Source organism: Emydura macquarii, unplaced genomic scaffold (genome assembly GCF_026122565.2).
Source record: "Emydura macquarii macquarii isolate MOO-44397 ecotype Brisbane River unplaced genomic scaffold, CSIRO-AGI_Emac_v2 contig_3451, whole genome shotgun sequence".
NCBI lineage: Eukaryota > Metazoa > Chordata > Testudines > Chelidae > Emydura > Emydura macquarii.
The window spans coordinates 3947690-3964352 of NW_027133588.1; the positions used below are offsets into that span (position 1 = coordinate 3947690).

At 39.8% G+C, this 16663-nt stretch overlaps 1 protein-coding gene across 3 annotated transcripts in view; it reads left to right on the plus strand.

The window, feature by feature from the left end:
• The window catches only part of CIB2 (calcium and integrin binding family member 2), a 108962-nt gene that overhangs the window by 72545 nt on the left and 19754 nt on the right, over positions 1-16663 (plus strand). For 2 of the 3 annotated variants that reach the window (XM_067534542.1, XM_067534544.1), the window contains exons 4-6: positions 6489-6636; positions 12069-12264; positions 15453-16162. In XM_067534542.1, the coding sequence (XP_067390643.1) occupies positions 6489-6636; positions 12069-12264; positions 15453-15507 (399 nt within the window). In that variant the 3' untranslated portion in view covers positions 15508-16162. Of the gene's footprint in view, positions 1-6488; positions 6637-12068; positions 12265-15452; positions 16163-16663 lie in introns of those variants that run through there. The other variant, XM_067534543.1, reaches the window with a different exon arrangement.

The window sequence follows — 16663 nt, forward strand, 5'->3', positions numbered from 1 at the left end:
TTATGATTATGATTATTATTAATTTGTATTGTGATCATACCTAGAAGCCCAAGTCATGGACCAGAACTGCATTGTGCTAGGGGCCATAAAAATAGAACAAAAATAGTCTCTGCCCAAAGAGTTTAAATCTAACGGCAGTGGTTGCTTTGACTCAGGCACAAAGAAAAGATGCATACTATAGCTCTGCAGTTGCAGCTTTTCCAAATGGAGTGCCAAAGAGATCCCTGCAGTAGTATTTCCGATCAGTAACTTTTCATCATCATAGACTTGAAGATAAAGCTAACATCTGAGTCTCTGAAAAGAAACAAACAAAACAGCTATTGAATTCTAAGTACATTTGGGAGATTTCCTGTGTACCTGGTGTTTCTCACACAGGCTTTTTTTTTTTTTTTTGTATCATTGTAGTTGCTGCCAAGACTGAGCTCAGCACCACAGCCGCAGAATCTGATACATAGAATCAATAATGCACTTTTCTAAGTTAGATTCAGAGAGAATTAGATATAGAGGAAGAGGGATCACTGCCGCACACAGGAATGGTTGAGCCAGACTGAATTTAAATGTGACTTCTATGACTCAAGGAGAGAAAGTTTGCCGACAGCCACAAATCTTCATCTGCCATGTATCATGCGTTAATTCATGATAAAGTGAGAGAAGAGATTCACTGTTGGGACAGGAAAATATATAAACATAGTAGGCCATATCCTCAGCTGATGTAAGTCTGTTTTGTTCCATTGAAGTCAATAGAGCTACACCAATTTATCCCATCTCAGGAGCGGTTCCAGGAGATTCTGGATTTTCTAAATGTTAACAGTCCCATTACACAACACAGTGCTAATATATCAGGGGGCATCACTATGAATAGCCTGGACCTGGAGGGGTTTTGATATTCAACTGAAACCTATTGAGCAGAGGTCTTCCTTTAGGACCAGATGGGCACATCCAATATGATCATCTTTTCCTTTACAAACCATGCTTTCTGACTGAAAAACCAGTGCTAACTTCACTTTCTAGAATTAGCTTATATTGGAGGGAGCCTTTTTGTTCCACCTATCCCCTCTCATGCTTTAGGCCCTGGTAATCCTATCAACCTGTCCTGCAAGACATGGGGGTCCTATGGGTATGTAAGGTAACTATGCAGGCATTCCCTCACAGCATTCTTCTGGAACCATTCCACCTCCACATCCCTCTGTTGGCTTCAGGGTCCCCTGCATCTCCCTGTCAGGTGGGTGCAGGGCGGGGATGCTCAATGCCACTTTTGCACCCTTGAATCTTCATCTGAGCTCTTCTTCCTGTGTTTATGTGGCACCAGAACACTCTACACAAAAATCCAGTTCATGACCAGCAAAGGCTTTTTCTTATTGTCTGGTTTGCTTTATCCAGTGGCAGTTGTTGGGTTTCTGTTTTACTATTTGCCACATTTCAGAAAGCAGCAAAATGTTTAAAGACAGACAGGATAGTCCCAGAAGTTCTAAAAATAATTATATCTGCCCAGCCTGAGTTATACAATTGTTTTTTAATCAGCATATGATGGGTCACCTCTGCTAGTGAACATTTTAGCTATTTAAAGTATCCATCCACTATATGAACATTTCAGATTAAAAGTAGAGATGGGCCCAAACCAAACCACCCTCAGATTTGGGAGGACTTTTCATTCTGGCCAGTTCAGACCAAGTCCATTTCAATTTCAAACATCCTAACATGACCTTCCTTAAGCCACCTAACAGATTATTCTCTTGTTGATGCAGTGAAATTCCTCCATTAAAGTCAATGTGGATTTATGTGCAAACATTGAAGGGAGAGCACTCTCAAGATTTGTCTTGATATAAAAGCTTTTCTTAATAACAACCATGCCACTCCTGCTTGGTTATCTTGACCTGTTCACAGCCCTGAGTATTACTTTACTTATCTGTGCCTTGTAACCTCATATTTCCAAAGCGCAATCAGCTCATGCTAACAGTACATAGTGTTCTGAATTCACTGGTTGAACTACAGATAAATACAAAATGGATGGAATTAAAGCAAAACATGAATGTTCTATAAAAAGGCTTTGGAGCAAAATGGTAGGGCAGGAATAAACAACAAATTGCATGTTAGGATTCATAACTAGAATGGCAGAAAAGCTTCCATATAGTTACACACACAATGTAATGGTCAGGGGCTGCCTTAGTGCATTATACTCCAGGACTGCATTTCATAATGTGTATTGTAGCATACTCAAAAAATCCATAGAAAGGGTCATGGTTATAACAAAGGTGGGTTAAAGGGTAATAACGAGCCTAAAGAATCATGACAATTGTTATGTTATAAACCATCCAAGGGGGTTCTGATGATCTCAACCACCAGAGCAATGCTCAAACAGTCTGTTAGATAGCAGAATTCTCAGCATTAACAATTATTTCCTGCTTTTCTCTCTCCCTTTAATTTGTATTGTGAGAGGACATAAAAAGCTTTTTTAACAAGCTAAAGCCAGGTTTTGAATTTTACAGTGGTTCTTTTAAAAACAATTAATGCTGAAGGGAACACAAGAAGCTAGGAAGGAACACAATCTTTCCCCCCTGCAGTTTATATGAAAATGCTTTTTCCTTTAAATATTATGGAACTCTAATCTGTGCTCTTTAGAGCAGAGGTAATGGAATTATGTAAAGGATTTGAAAAGTATCTGTTAGACTAACTAATACTTTCCATTATGCAAACTATACCTCCCCTAAGATACATAATGTGGGGAAGGTAAAAGAAAGAAATTGATGTAGGAAAGATTTCATTTTTCACTCAAATTTGAAAGATCCGTTGGGCAAAGATACAGAATCATTTAAGAAATATACTCAGGACCCGTTAATCCATGGTTGGGTTATTTGTTTTTTCTAGGTGAATGACACGTTGAACTGGTAACTAGACTTATGAAAGTACAATACATCTTTTCTGTAAATATGACCAGATCTTGCACTTGTGCTGCAGAAGGTCCTAGGTGTGATCTTCACTGATGTTAAGGGTATCTGTGTGTGTCCCAAACCAGTTCATTACACAAATGCTCCCTCTGATGTGTCAGTTTGCAAATTGTACTGGCATAAGTTCCAGTTGTAATAAAGTCTGCTCTGAAGAAAACCATTTCATAGAAACTAAAGTAAAAAGGCCTTTTACATCACATCCAGTCCATTCCTAGAAATCAGTATTCCCTAAAAACTGGGAATTTATTAATCCTCTTTCAGATGGACTTTAACTCCATTTCCATTGGTATCAACTTCCACTGAACTCTAATGGGATCTGGACTGAGTTACTTGTTGGATTTTTGATTATGTTCCTTAGAATGGAGTTAACTTTCTTTTTCTGTACTTTTCAGTCCAGTTGGGTTTATGTGTCCTGAGTCTTGCTTTGATTTTGGGATTCAAACAACCAACAAACTCAATCAGCAGAAATCACTGAGTTTCACTGAGTTTGAATAATGAAGCTCCAGATGGAGAAAAGCCCAATCACAAAGTCCAGACTTTGGTTTTGTAAACCCCTGGAGTTCAGGGCTGTTACATCTACAAGAGCCAATACGTAAGCTGGTGTAAATTTGCACAGCATCTTTGAAGTCAATAGAACTATGCTGATTTACACCAGCTGAGGATCTCGGGCACAGGTTTTTTGGGTCAGACTAACTTCTCTAAGCATCAGCACAGGTTTGCTCAGATTTGGTCGCATCCAAGCTTTGTAAACCCCAGCAAACTGGCCCACATTTTAAATTAGATAACTTTTTGCATAGTTTTGTTTTCATAACAAAACATCAATATCTCTAATGTTAACCACATGTGTCTGACAAATTCCATTTCTGCTAAGTTCCCCTTATGGTTTCACTTAGATACCCTGTTTATCACTTCTTGTCCTAAGCTGCTGGGTGCCATTAAACAATAGCTGCATTTCACCTTAGAGGCTGCAGCATTTAGTTAGTGAAGTGACTCCTGTTTCTATCCTTGTAAAGCACTTTAGGACCTTCAGGTTGAAAGGTGCTATATAAGTATAAAATATTAATCTATTCATGGTACTCTGCTTTGTATATACTCCATCAATTTAGTAGTCTCCGTTAACTTGGTAGTCTCAGAAAATGCTGCTGTGTTCCAATACTGCACATATACTGCATGGGAGTCATCAGCAGGGGGTTTGAGTAAAACTGAAAAATAATCAATAAGCATTTTTTTTGGCCATTCACCTCCCAAAGGCAGCTTCATATGAAATTTCATTATAAATTGTAATTAGAAACAGTTGATCAGCTTGTACAAAAAGTTACTGTGAATGACCTAGTTTATTAAATTTGTTTCACATTCCTGATTTATAGCTGCTACAGAAATTATATGATACCTTATTCATGGGAACATGCACAGTCTCAGTGAGCCTGAGAAATACATCAAAAAGAGGAAAAAAAGAAACCTTTAATAATCTAGTCAACTTCATATAAAGTGGCAATCAATTATTTACAGCAGAATGCCACAATCATAGGTGCCAGCAGTGTTTTCTTTGAAGGTTATTGGAATTGCTTAAACTCATTGCCATAGGAATGTATAGTGATTCAGTATTGGCAGGAGAGCTACATCAACAGAAGGATTGTACCATTCAAATACTGTCACTCGTTTTTTAAAAATGACACACAAGATCTGTTCCGTAATTTCTACTAAGTTTTATTTGCTATTTGTCATGACTAGTTGTGTCTTTCTGTTTGTTTCCCCATATTTGGTTTCGCTCCATTGCATGGAAGCACTGAGGTGGGGGTTGTAGAGTTATTTAGAAAGGTTGGGCTGAGGCTGGCATTGTATTTTTTGTTTGGCTTAGAAAAAAGGGCAGTGAAAAACAGATACAGTATATAAAGAATTGCTCCTAAAGAAGTAGAGTACTATGGAAGCATGGTACCAGTGGTATATCTGGACCATGATTGTACAATACCACAGTCCGTTTTGGACCACATGGATTCTACAAAAATCTATGCATAACAAAGAACTAGGTTTTAATTTAAGTTTGACAACCCCGAGTGTCACTTATGATATATATTTCATTCTCTGAATGTACTATTTATTTTCTTGTAAAACTTATAGTATGATTTCAATGTGATTCACTTGCTAAACAGGCTAATATAATTTTGGGGTGTATTAACAGGATTGTCGTACATAAGACATGGGAGGTAATTGTCCTGTTCTACTTGGCATTTGGCACTCTGTTGGAATACTGTGTCCAGTTCTGGGCACCTCCCTTTGGAAAAGCTGTGGGCAAATTAGAGAGAGTCCAAAGAAGAGCAAAAAAGAATTAAAAAAAAAAAAAAAAAGGTTTAGAAAACCTGACCTATCAGGAAAAGTTAAAAAAACTGAACAAGTTTAGTCTTCAGAAAGGAGACTGAGGGGGGACCTGATAACATTCTTCACGTATGTTAAAGCTGTTATATAGAGAACTGATTAATTTATTCTCCATGTCCACTAAAGGTAAGACAAAAAGTAATGAGCTTAATCTGCAGCAAGGACAACTTAGGTTAGATATTAGGAAAAACTTTTAGTATAAGGGTAGTTAAATTCTAGAATGGGCTTCCAAAGGCGATTGTGGAATCCCCATCATTGGAGGTTTTAGGAACAGGCTGGACAAACACCTGTCATGGATGGTCTAGTGTTACTTGATCCTGCATCAACACAGAGGGCTGAATTCAATGATTTCTTGAGGTCCTTCCATTTCTGATTCTATTATTTCTTTTTTGAATTAAAAATAAGGTGGCATGGATTCACATTTTTCCTTGTTGACTTTCTGTTCAATTCATTTGCTGCCTGGAACTTGGAGGCAATAGGATTTTTTTTTTTAAAGGATATAGCTCATCTTGGTCACTTTCATTTTCCGCTTACAAAGATACATAAATATATGACTGTGATGTGTTTGAAAATATATACTCAATAATGTATATATATCAAAATATGTGAGCTGGCAAACTTTGAATTCTTCTGACTACAGAGATACCAATTTACTGAAAAATAAGGTCATTTATTTGACTGTGACGTACACACTATTACAAAGTACCTTCAGAGTCAGTCCTGAAATTACCCCTATAAAAAGCCATGCTTCTGGGAGTGACATTGATTCTTACATCAACATGACCAACTGACCCATCATGGTAGGCATGGGAAGCGATTTAGTATCTTCTACAGTGTCAGGTGTTTGTTATATATAGATTTATAAAAACTAAACATTTGTACACAATCTTTCCTACTATTTTAATTAATTCAGGGCCAAATTTTCCTTGCCTGATTCACAAAAGTAGTGTCATTGATTTCCCTAGGACTACTTTCATGAGTAAGGTAAACAGGGTTTGGCATCCAGATCACTGTATCTGTGCAGCTCTTTCCCTGACCTACCTCCATCTTTTTCTCCACACCAGCCTATTCAAACTCCCAGGGAATCTAGAGGCTACACTTTATGACTGCTGTGCTTGCTGCTTTCTTGAAGTCCCAGGTTCTAAAAATAAGCCTATGTGTTTTATGCAGGAGAACCCCTTCAAGGAGAGGATTGTGGAGGCTTTCTCAGAGGATGGAGACGGAAACCTCAGCTTCAATGACTTCGTGGACATGTTCTCTGTGCTCAGTGAAATGGCTCCCAGAGAGCTCAAAGCAATCTATGCCTTTAAGATCTATGGTAATGTGCGGGGATGCTGTAGATAAATGATTCCATTAATTCAGGTTAACTGTCCACTTGGGAGAGATGCTCACCATCAGCTCCGTGCTTAACCAAAAAGCAAAATAAGGGTCATTCACACTTTAATGGCTTAGTTCTGCAAGGTACTGAGCATTCTGGCCCATCAGCAAACCATGTGTTTAACTTTAAAATCAATGGAAAGACTTATGCCCTAGGAAGAGATGTTCTGCTATGTGAGATGATCTTAATGTAATTCTGGGATCTTCCACTCTAGCTATACTGTATTATTTAGTCCACTGAAATATCAAAAGATGTTATTTATCATTGTGATAACAGCAAAGAAGATAAATAAGGTTGTTTCAGAGTTCCAATATCAATTAAGTTCTAGAAACCAGAAGATAATTAGAAAGCATGTTGTACACACAAGCATACTTTCTGAATTCTTCTCTTGCTTTTTAATTCTGGCCTTTTTAGAATATCTTTGCACATCTGTTGATTAGCTGTACAAGCCCATAGCTGATCCTTATGATACTAATATGCATTTCTTATTTTGTGCATCTAATTTTAGACATGTGGAAGAATGCCAAATGAAGCACAAATGGTTCTGAAAACATGAATCAAATCTTTTTATATTAGCACTTAGGCAACATTTTTGTAAAAAATATTCTTGTTATTGCATCTCTGCACAACAATTTCCTGAGAGGAGTCCTCTTCATGTGCTTCTAGAATGTTTGCAAAGCACTAATAACAGATCTCAGGCAACAAACTGCTAATTTCTATAATCATCAAAAGGTTGAAAGTTCTTTATTAACTAGAGACTAGTGGCTAGATCCTGGGGTCCAGCTGAGAAGCATTGAGCACTAGTGAGAAAAGCTGGATGCAAAGGTGGCCAAGACAGCACTCCACAGTCGGTACAAAATTACTGCCTCAACTTGCCCTGTCTTTGAAACAGATCACACCTTTCCAAATTCAAAGCACAGTCTCCCCTCCTAGGGTCTGACTTATTAATAAGGTCTCAAAAAACAATATCTCCAGCAGTTACACAGGAGTCCATCCCCTTCTGAACCTTTCCCCTTGGCTTGTTTTCCCTTAGAGCTCCTTCTCATTAGACCAGCCTGTTCCCAAAGTCTCTAAGCTGTACACTGCAAAAAAAAAATACAAAAAACCCACCAAACAAAAAAGAAGCAACCTCCCCGCCCAAAAAAAACCTGCAGCAGCAAGTCTCAGAGCCCACCTGAACTTGGGCTTGTGCAATAGAGCTGAAAATAACAGTGTAGAGGTTCCTGCTGAGGCTGGAGCCTGGGCTTCCCTTATGACTTGGCTCAGCCATTGCTCCTTCCAGGGTTTTCTCCATAGGAAGCCCCATGAGCAGCATCTCCCCTCCACTGAGCAACAGACTTTGCCTTTTATATCTTGAGTTGCTATCAGCCTAGTCATGTGATCACTAGTCATATGATGACCGCTGTGCGTCCTTCCCAGACTACGTTTCCCAAAACTCAACTGTATTTAAAGGACTAGTGCCAGGCTAGTGGTAATAAGCCACTGTTAGCCCTCTTCCATGTATTTTTTAAGGAAATGTGGGTGTTTTGAAATTTTGTATTTTTAGATGGAAAAAAATGATCTATGAAACCATTTCACAGAACAAGAGATTTTAAGTTTTTCACTAGAATATAGGATGAGTTCTCTAAAATGATTCAAATGTTATTAGTAATGCAGCTAAGCAATATTTTAGCTCAAACACTGCACTTTTACTGGACTAGGTATTTCTTATTTTACAGAAATAACTTCCATGAAGTCAAAACAAAATGCAAATGAAACCTCAGACTCTGAGATTTTCAGATGTCATTGTTAATTTTTTGTGCAGCTCTGATATAAACTGTAATAGAGCACTTAGTTATATTAAAGAATCCCTTAGTTGTACTATTAACACTTAAATAAAATTGAAAGAAGATAAAACTCTCAATTTTCTCCATTTCTACTCTTGGTTTCCTTTTTGCAATTCACTCCTGCTGAATAGTTAACCTGAATTGATCTGTTTTACTGGTCTGTTTATGAAATGTTTTATTTCTTGGTTCTCAAGTAATGGTACAATTTTCAGTGACTGGGTGGCAAACACTATAGGAGAATGTTTTTAAATTTGGGAGGAGGGGAAATCCCACAATAACATTAAAATTTAAAAGCCTCTCTATAAAAATTAGTATTTATTTTTTCACCTAAATTATTAGTCATTTACCCTTTATGTTATGACAACATCTGTCAACAGATGCATTAAATGGATTGTAACTAAGGCTGTAAGAAAATCATGGAACACAATTTTGTTGTGGAAACTGCATCTTTTTAGCCTCTGTCTGCAACTTTGTGTAGTTGCTGTATATTTGAGTGTGTGTGTTGTCAACAGGTGCATGGGGTCACAATGCAGGGGCAACATTTCAAGCTGGCTGTTCTCTTTGTTGGCAGGGAGGTTATTTGTGGTCCTGTCCCAAGGCGGGGAGCGTAGGTGCACAGAGCTAGCTGCAGAGCGGTTGGTCCCTGCCTCTAGCAGCAGCACCAGGGCTGGCAGTGAGCACCCAGCAGCTTGGCCCATCAGGGAGCTGCAGTGCAGGGGGAAAGAGAACCTGTGCTGATGCTACCACTGAGGCAGGGGTGCCCAGCCTGTGTGCTTCCGCCCTCTCAGGATGAGATGGCAAACTCCCTTCTCAGGCGGTGGGGGAGAGCAGGGCTGGATGTTGGACAGAATTGCAGTTTTGGTGTGACTGCACTGAAACCTCAACTTGAACAAACTGTGGCCGCAACTTTTGAACAAAAAAATTCACACCTTTCTTACAGTCTTACTCATAACAGTTTAGATGAATAGAATCATGGGAATGTAGGGCTGGGAAAGACCTCAAGAAGTCATAAAACCCAGCCCCCTGCGCTGAGGCAGGACCAAGAAAACCTAACCATCCCTGAGAGGTGTTTGTCTAACCTGTTCTTTAAAACCTCCAATGATGGGGATTCCACAGCTTCCCATGGAAGCATATTCCAGATCTTAACTATCCTTAGAGTGTTTCCTAATATCTAACCTAAATCTTCCCTGCTCCAGATTAAGCCAATTTCTTCTTCTCCTACCTTCAGTGGACACAGAGAATAATTATTGGATTCCAAGGCCAGAAGGGACCACTGTGATCATCTAGGCCGTGTTTAAAATATCTAGTTTAAAGTAACAGCTGTTTCCAGGTTTGCTGAATGCATATTTTTCTAACCAATTAGAGCTAAACCAAGCCTCCCAGAATGTTTTCTGTATCATAAAATCAGCTGCCACATGCTATAGGCCTTGCATATAAATTCATACCCACTGAATCACTGTTCTATAATCCTTTAATACAGCATGCTAAATGTCCTCTTGAAATTCATAATTAAATGTAACATACTAATCTAATCTATTTTCAAAGGCCGATTAAAAAAAAAGTTCACAGTGGTCTTTTAACAGGCATTCTGTTATACATTTGCAGAAGTAATTGCAAAACACCTTAGGTTGAGATACATTACTACCAAACACTGGTCTGCAAATACTGTTGTTTTGCATTATTGGTAGGTGTCTATGTAACCTCCTAGTCAGTGTGTGTTCCATCCATACCCATGTAAAATGGAACAGTTGGCAGTGACAATGAAAGTATATGTGAGATTCTGAGATTCAAAATTAGTGAGTGAAATGTTTCTAAATTCAGTGTCCCTCCATAATCTCCACTGAGACAAGAGTCCTGACATCAGCTGAAATGTAAAAACAAAACTCACCATTTGCTCACAACAGTTGCCTTTTTGATGCTGGAGATACTAACAAACATAAAAAATAGCGCAATGCACCAGGCAAAAAATAAAACAATGGAATCTTTGCAGGAAACTTTTCCTTTCCCATTACATTCCCTTATGTTGTGTTGCCACCCTAGTCTCCTACATCAGCCATCATCTTCTCTGAAGACAGACTGGTGCGAGTCAGAGTGTTGCTCGCTATACAAGGACTGGTGATTACATTACATTACTAGTGTAATCTGCATGTCTGATAAGACCAGGAGGCATGAGACCTGGGTTCTATTCCTGGCTCTGCCATTGATCTGTGTTGTGATGCTGGGCAAGTCACTTTCCTGTTGTCCATTTCATCAGATGCAGGAAATGGTAATGACCCTTACTCCTTGTTATAAAGGGCATGAGGATTTATAAATAGAGAAGCTCTGTATAATTGCTGGTTATTATTTTATTATCTGTGGATAGTGGGGTGGCCACTATCCAGGCGATCACCTCACACAGCCGCTTTCTCAGATTAGGGGGGGAGAGTGTTTTTTTCCTCCTAATCTATTGAGAGACATTTGTCACAATGCCATATAGCTGTGCGCACACACCATTTCCTCTGCTGATACTATGCATATATCCACCAACCCCCTGCTGGAGCACGTTTCCGCCCAAGCAAAGAAAAAGAGCCATCTGCTTGTGAACAGCCTGCTTAGGGTTTACTTAGTGAGAGCAGAGAAAGGCAACCATTTGGCTATAGACCATGACAGAAAAACAGGTAGGAAACAAACCTGCTATGTGTATATTTTCTTGGCAGACAATCCACTAAATTTTGAGGTGTACAAGGCTGCAAATCTGACAGCTCCATCAGGATTGGAATATTGCTGCTCAGTGGACAACTCTGTTCTGCGCTTTTGTGACCATGGAAGTGCTACATGGAGATTTATTGGCAAATTATTAGCTGTTTGTATGATAGATGGAGCCATATCATAATTTGCTATTCCCCCATCAACTCTATGATTGGTGTCTCAAAACCTCAATCTTAGCAGAAACCCAGATTGAATGGGAACTCTAAAAATAATACTTTGCAGATAGGGTGCTTTGTTTTCAAAGCACTTTCCAAACCTTAATTCATCCCGCCAAGTATTTGTTATATGAATGGGGAAACAGACTGCAGTGTTCTTGATAAAGGCTTGATTCTGTGAGTTGCTCCATGCCATGACCTCCCATGGAAGTCCACATGTTGCTGGATCAGGCAACAAGTAATTATGTTGCCCGTTACTGGTTGGCCCACAGAGAATATCAGCTCTTCTAAACAGACATGCAGTCTGTCACTTGCCACAGAAACTAGGTGAGATGTCTTTGAGAGAATGCAGATGTTGATCCAAGAGCTTTAGATTTGAATAGATGGAAATGCTCCATGTTTGGTCAAATACAGCATCTTCTGAATGCTGGCCTACTGCTTGCTTGTACCCTACAAAATCAAGTCATGTTGAAATAAATGGGAGTTACCTGCTGCAAGAGAAATTGGCCCCAAGTTTGCTGGGGTTGAAGACAGAAGTAAACATTTATTTAAGCTGTTCTTTTTTGTACACATTTTGTTTGAGTAAATTAATCTGGAGAGAGGTATTGACAATCTTCTTTTCTTTCTTTCTCTTCTTGTTTAGATTTTAACACAGATAACTTCATTTGTAAATCTGACCTAGAAAAAACCCTCAACAAGCTGACACGAGAAGAGCTCACAGCAGAAGAAATCACTCTAGTTTGTGAGAAGGTGATAGAAGAAGCTGATATGGATGGTGATGGGAAACTAGCATTTGCAGACTTCGAAAATATGATTTCCAAAGCACCAGACTTTCTCAGGTATAAGAATTTCCTTCAAAACTATCAACTATCAAAACTATCAAATGTTCAAATGCTCTTCTTACATATTTTTTTCCAGTTGGAAAGATGACTGCCTTGCCATATGTTGACATGATGGAGTAACATTAGACAGACTCAAAAGCTGAGTTACAATTTAACCTCTTTTGACGACAGCAAAGCAGCAATGCTTAGTGTTTTTTTTTAAACTCTTCTGCCCTGGTGTTCACCCAAGGTCTCTGCACTTTCTCCAGAATCAATGCTTTGCCTATACTTGCTTTTATACAATTATTATTATTATTTTGGAGGATCTCCTACTGTGTGGTGAAAGTGGAGAGACACCAGATCCCAGGGCTCAGAACCTCAGTGGTATTTAAGAGCCTACCTCCTATTTGTTTCAGTGAGAGTTAGATGCATAAATACCTTTTGAGGATCTGAACCCAAGTCCTTTAGCTGCAAACTAGGGGATGACCTCTGCCCAGAAATCCTTTACTTTACTGACTTCCTCCTACAACATATCCTAGTCCTTTAGCAATTTGACGACCAAGAACTCAATGAGTTTTAATTATCTCTGCATTTCATTTTCTTAGATCTTTTGTGAGATGCTTTGATCCTTTAAAAACTCAAATGACACTACCCTATGATAGGCCTATTGTAGCAGGTTCCTACCCAATCTGACTTTGGGCCCATCCTCTGCCTCAATTTCCTTGGCTAAGTGACAAAAGCACATCCCTTTGGAGTTAATCACAAGGCCATCCCAAATCTTCTGCCCAAGCATCATGCTAGGCACAGCCTTCCTCTCAGGGTCTATCCTGTTTCACAATAGTCTGTTGCTCTTCCCCAGAGCTCAGCTTCCCACCCTCCTTACTCCAATCAGTTCCTTCATCCCTGTTCCATTGTTGGCAGGCATGGCTGTACCACCTCACAAGGCAAACTGCACAACGGGAATCCATGCCCACCTTCTATTATGGGTTCCTGCCCTGAGACTCCAAACAGCTGGGCCCTATATCTCTGTTTTTCCTTTCCCAAACCTCTTCTTGTTTGCTTAGATTGGCCTCCCTGGCTTACTGCTTGTTTTTCAATGGAGCACTCACTCCCAGTTCCATTCTCCCTGGATGACCACAGGCTGTCCTATCTCCCAGCAGACCTGATTCCTACTTATATGATCCTTGTGCTTTCTCATTCCCTCCAGCTGTGGAGGCAAGCTACACCTGCCACCTTAAAGGGCCAGCTCACCCTGTGACACCTGTGTTCTAGGGACTTTGAACCATGAGACAATGTTAGAGACCCAGATGATGCAGACGAGTTCCTTCTTTGTGTAATGGACCCCTGTGGAAACTCCTGGTCCAATTGTGCTGCCATGAGTGTTACTTAGGGAAACCCGGTCTTTCATTGTGCAGGACAGATTTTAGTCATTAGATCCTGAATTAGAGGGTAGACTGTTTCTGGATTTGTTTTTGTTGCTTATAACTGTAGCCATTATAAGGAATTTAACTTAGCCATTATGTTCACACATCGATACCAGTCCCTTCCAGTTCCTTTTGGAATTCTTTGCTAACAAGGAACTGGTAGTGCTACTGAAATACCCAGATTTGTTCCAAACAACAATGATCCATGACACAACATTAGACCAGTCACAGAAACACATTGCTGTCCTGATGACATATTGTGTATAGGAATGGCAATGTTAATGTCCTGGAGATGATTAAGTGTTTCATTGTGGAACAAGTGGAGTATAGATCCAGACATGCAGGCAAACCAGATTCCAGCAACAGCCATGTGTGAGATCACCATGCCTTCCTCTTGATGATTTTCAAAATGGTGCTGTACAGGAGGCATCTCCATACTGATTATAAAAAATTTCCCCCAGTAGCCCAAGTGGTATTTTCCATCATGAGTAGATGCCTACCTGGGAGAATCCCTAAATTCTCTGGGGTTCTGAATATAAAGGTTCCTCTGTAATGTGGCTGGCATCAAAGTTTCTACATTTATGCATTGATCTGTTAAGTTTGCTGATGAATCCAGTGGTGATCTATGATTACATTTTTCATTGAGCTGCTCTTCAATAGGATGTGGCAGCAGAAGAGCAAAAACTTCATTCTGACCAGTGTCACATGCCAATATCTGCCACTGCATAGTCATGGGCATCTCTTACTCTGCCTCTTTTTTGTCTTTCTCAGTGCTTCCATGATCAGCCATTGCAGCTCTGTTGTCCAATCTGCTTTTCCTGTGATTCTTTTTCATCACTTTCAGCACTGTCACAATCAGGGATTGGCAACTCTATAAACCCTGTCTGTCGTGGCCCTATTCACCAAAGGAACGGCTCTACTCTTTCCCTTCTTCCAGGTCTTCCTTACTATCTTCCATTAAATTCTTCTCTCATGGACTCTTGATGAAAACTGTGTTTCCTTGGAACAGGGATTCTGCTGGAATCTGGGTGAATACAATGATTCTGGGGGGTAGCTCATGTTTCCCAGTGAAATATGCAGTGAACATTTTCTTTACTATTTCATTTTTCTGATTTGTAGTGAGGACTAACATCATCAGACTGAGATCTGCCTGATGATCCCTCCTTTTCTGTGTCTAGGGCTTCGTGTCTAGGGCTTTGTGCTGCAGGTCTCAGTGGTCTTTATTTTTCTGTGTTTTCTCTGTTTTTGACCTTGTCTCCTCTTCTCTAGGTTGGAGCTTTTCCTGCTCTTGCAGCCCTTCTTTGAGCCTTATCTGCTCTCTCCCTGTCCAATCCCAGCTTGCTCGGGGCGTGTTCCAGTACTGGGGGGTGAGGAACTCAGACTCTTCCCTCTCACTGCAAAGAGTTTCACTGACCTTTTTCTTCCTTTCCTTTTTGTTTTCTGCTCACTCTTGAGATGGATCCTGTCACTGCTGACACTGCAAATGTGAGCCCAGAGATAGGAGACTCCAAGCCCTTTAGCAGAGAACTAGAGAATGATCTCCTACCCAGAGGTCCCTCAGTTTATTAACTCACGTTTACAACATGCTGGTCCTCTCTGGTAACAGGGGGACCATGAAACCTCTGAGTAAAACAGTCCCCCCACTGTGCACCACTACCACAGCCGCCTCACCAGTGGGATCCACAATGGGAGCACGAGCACAGACAGGGTACAGGCATTTTGTCTAAATCCTGCTCTGAGCACAATAGCCTTTAAAATGAAATGGAACTCTATTGTTTACAGAGGGGTCTCCTCTTTACTGTTGCCACTGGGCCAGAAACATACCGTATCATCCTAAGAACATGCTGTGGGATCTGAAAGGACAGTGCTTACTCTGATAAGAAAAAGACCAGACTTATTTGGAGAGAGAGGGCTGGTTCACAAAGAACCCAATGCTGTGAGGTGCTGACAACCTCCTGGGAGGAGCAGATTCACCTCAACTCCAGTGGAAGTCATGAGGAGATAAGGATGTCCAGCACCTAATGGAATCAGACCCTCAACTTGTTGATTTGTAAAACTACAGAAAGTTTACGATTGGTAGAGAAAAGAATTAAACTGAAGAGCATCCTCCTCCTGGAACAGAAATGGGAAATATGTAATAGTGAATTTTGCAGCACTTGTTGGGGCTGGATTAATTATATCCATTGGTGTATTTATTGAATATAAGTCATGAATATACATGAAAATATCATGGTCACTTGTCTTCATGAAATGCAAGCCAGAGATTGTCACGACTGTATAATTCAAACTGATAATACAGAACCAGTTAAAATAATTAAATACTGCGATCTTTTCTAGATCTGCAGTTAATTTGACTCTTCTTTTTTTTTTTTTGGCAACTTATTTTCTTTTGGTTCCTAAATGCTACTAGAGCCTATTACTGAGCCAGAAAGATGCCCTCAAGCAAAGAGGGGAAAGTTGAGCTTAAAACCTAAATCAAAATCAGTTTATTAGCCCGCACATAGCAATTTGCCCAAGATAATGGACTTCTGGAAATTGTTCACGTTTTCCATTGCAAGTTTCATATTTAAAAGAATCTTGTGAAAAGGCAAAGATCTTCAACTTGCACATATTAATAAAATACTCTACATAGACCTTCAGCCTAACATGGTATCTATATACCTACTACAGTCATCATCATGCTATATATACCACAGGTATATATCCCAAGGATCAGCACATCGTCTCCAGTCATTACAAAGTCTCACATACTTCAACTGCATTATCTTCCACTGCTTCATCATGCAAAGATTTCATGTTTTGCTTACAGTGTCATATGGGGTACTAGAGTACAGAAGGATGATCTCCATCACAGGTGCAGGAGTCTCTCTTGCATGGCTAGTGAAAGGGAAAGATCTATTTTCAATTCACTAGTTCCCATCAGCCATGGAGAAGTCATGAATTTACACTGAGTAAATTAAAAGGGATTTTTAAAATCTAGATTTCATATACAG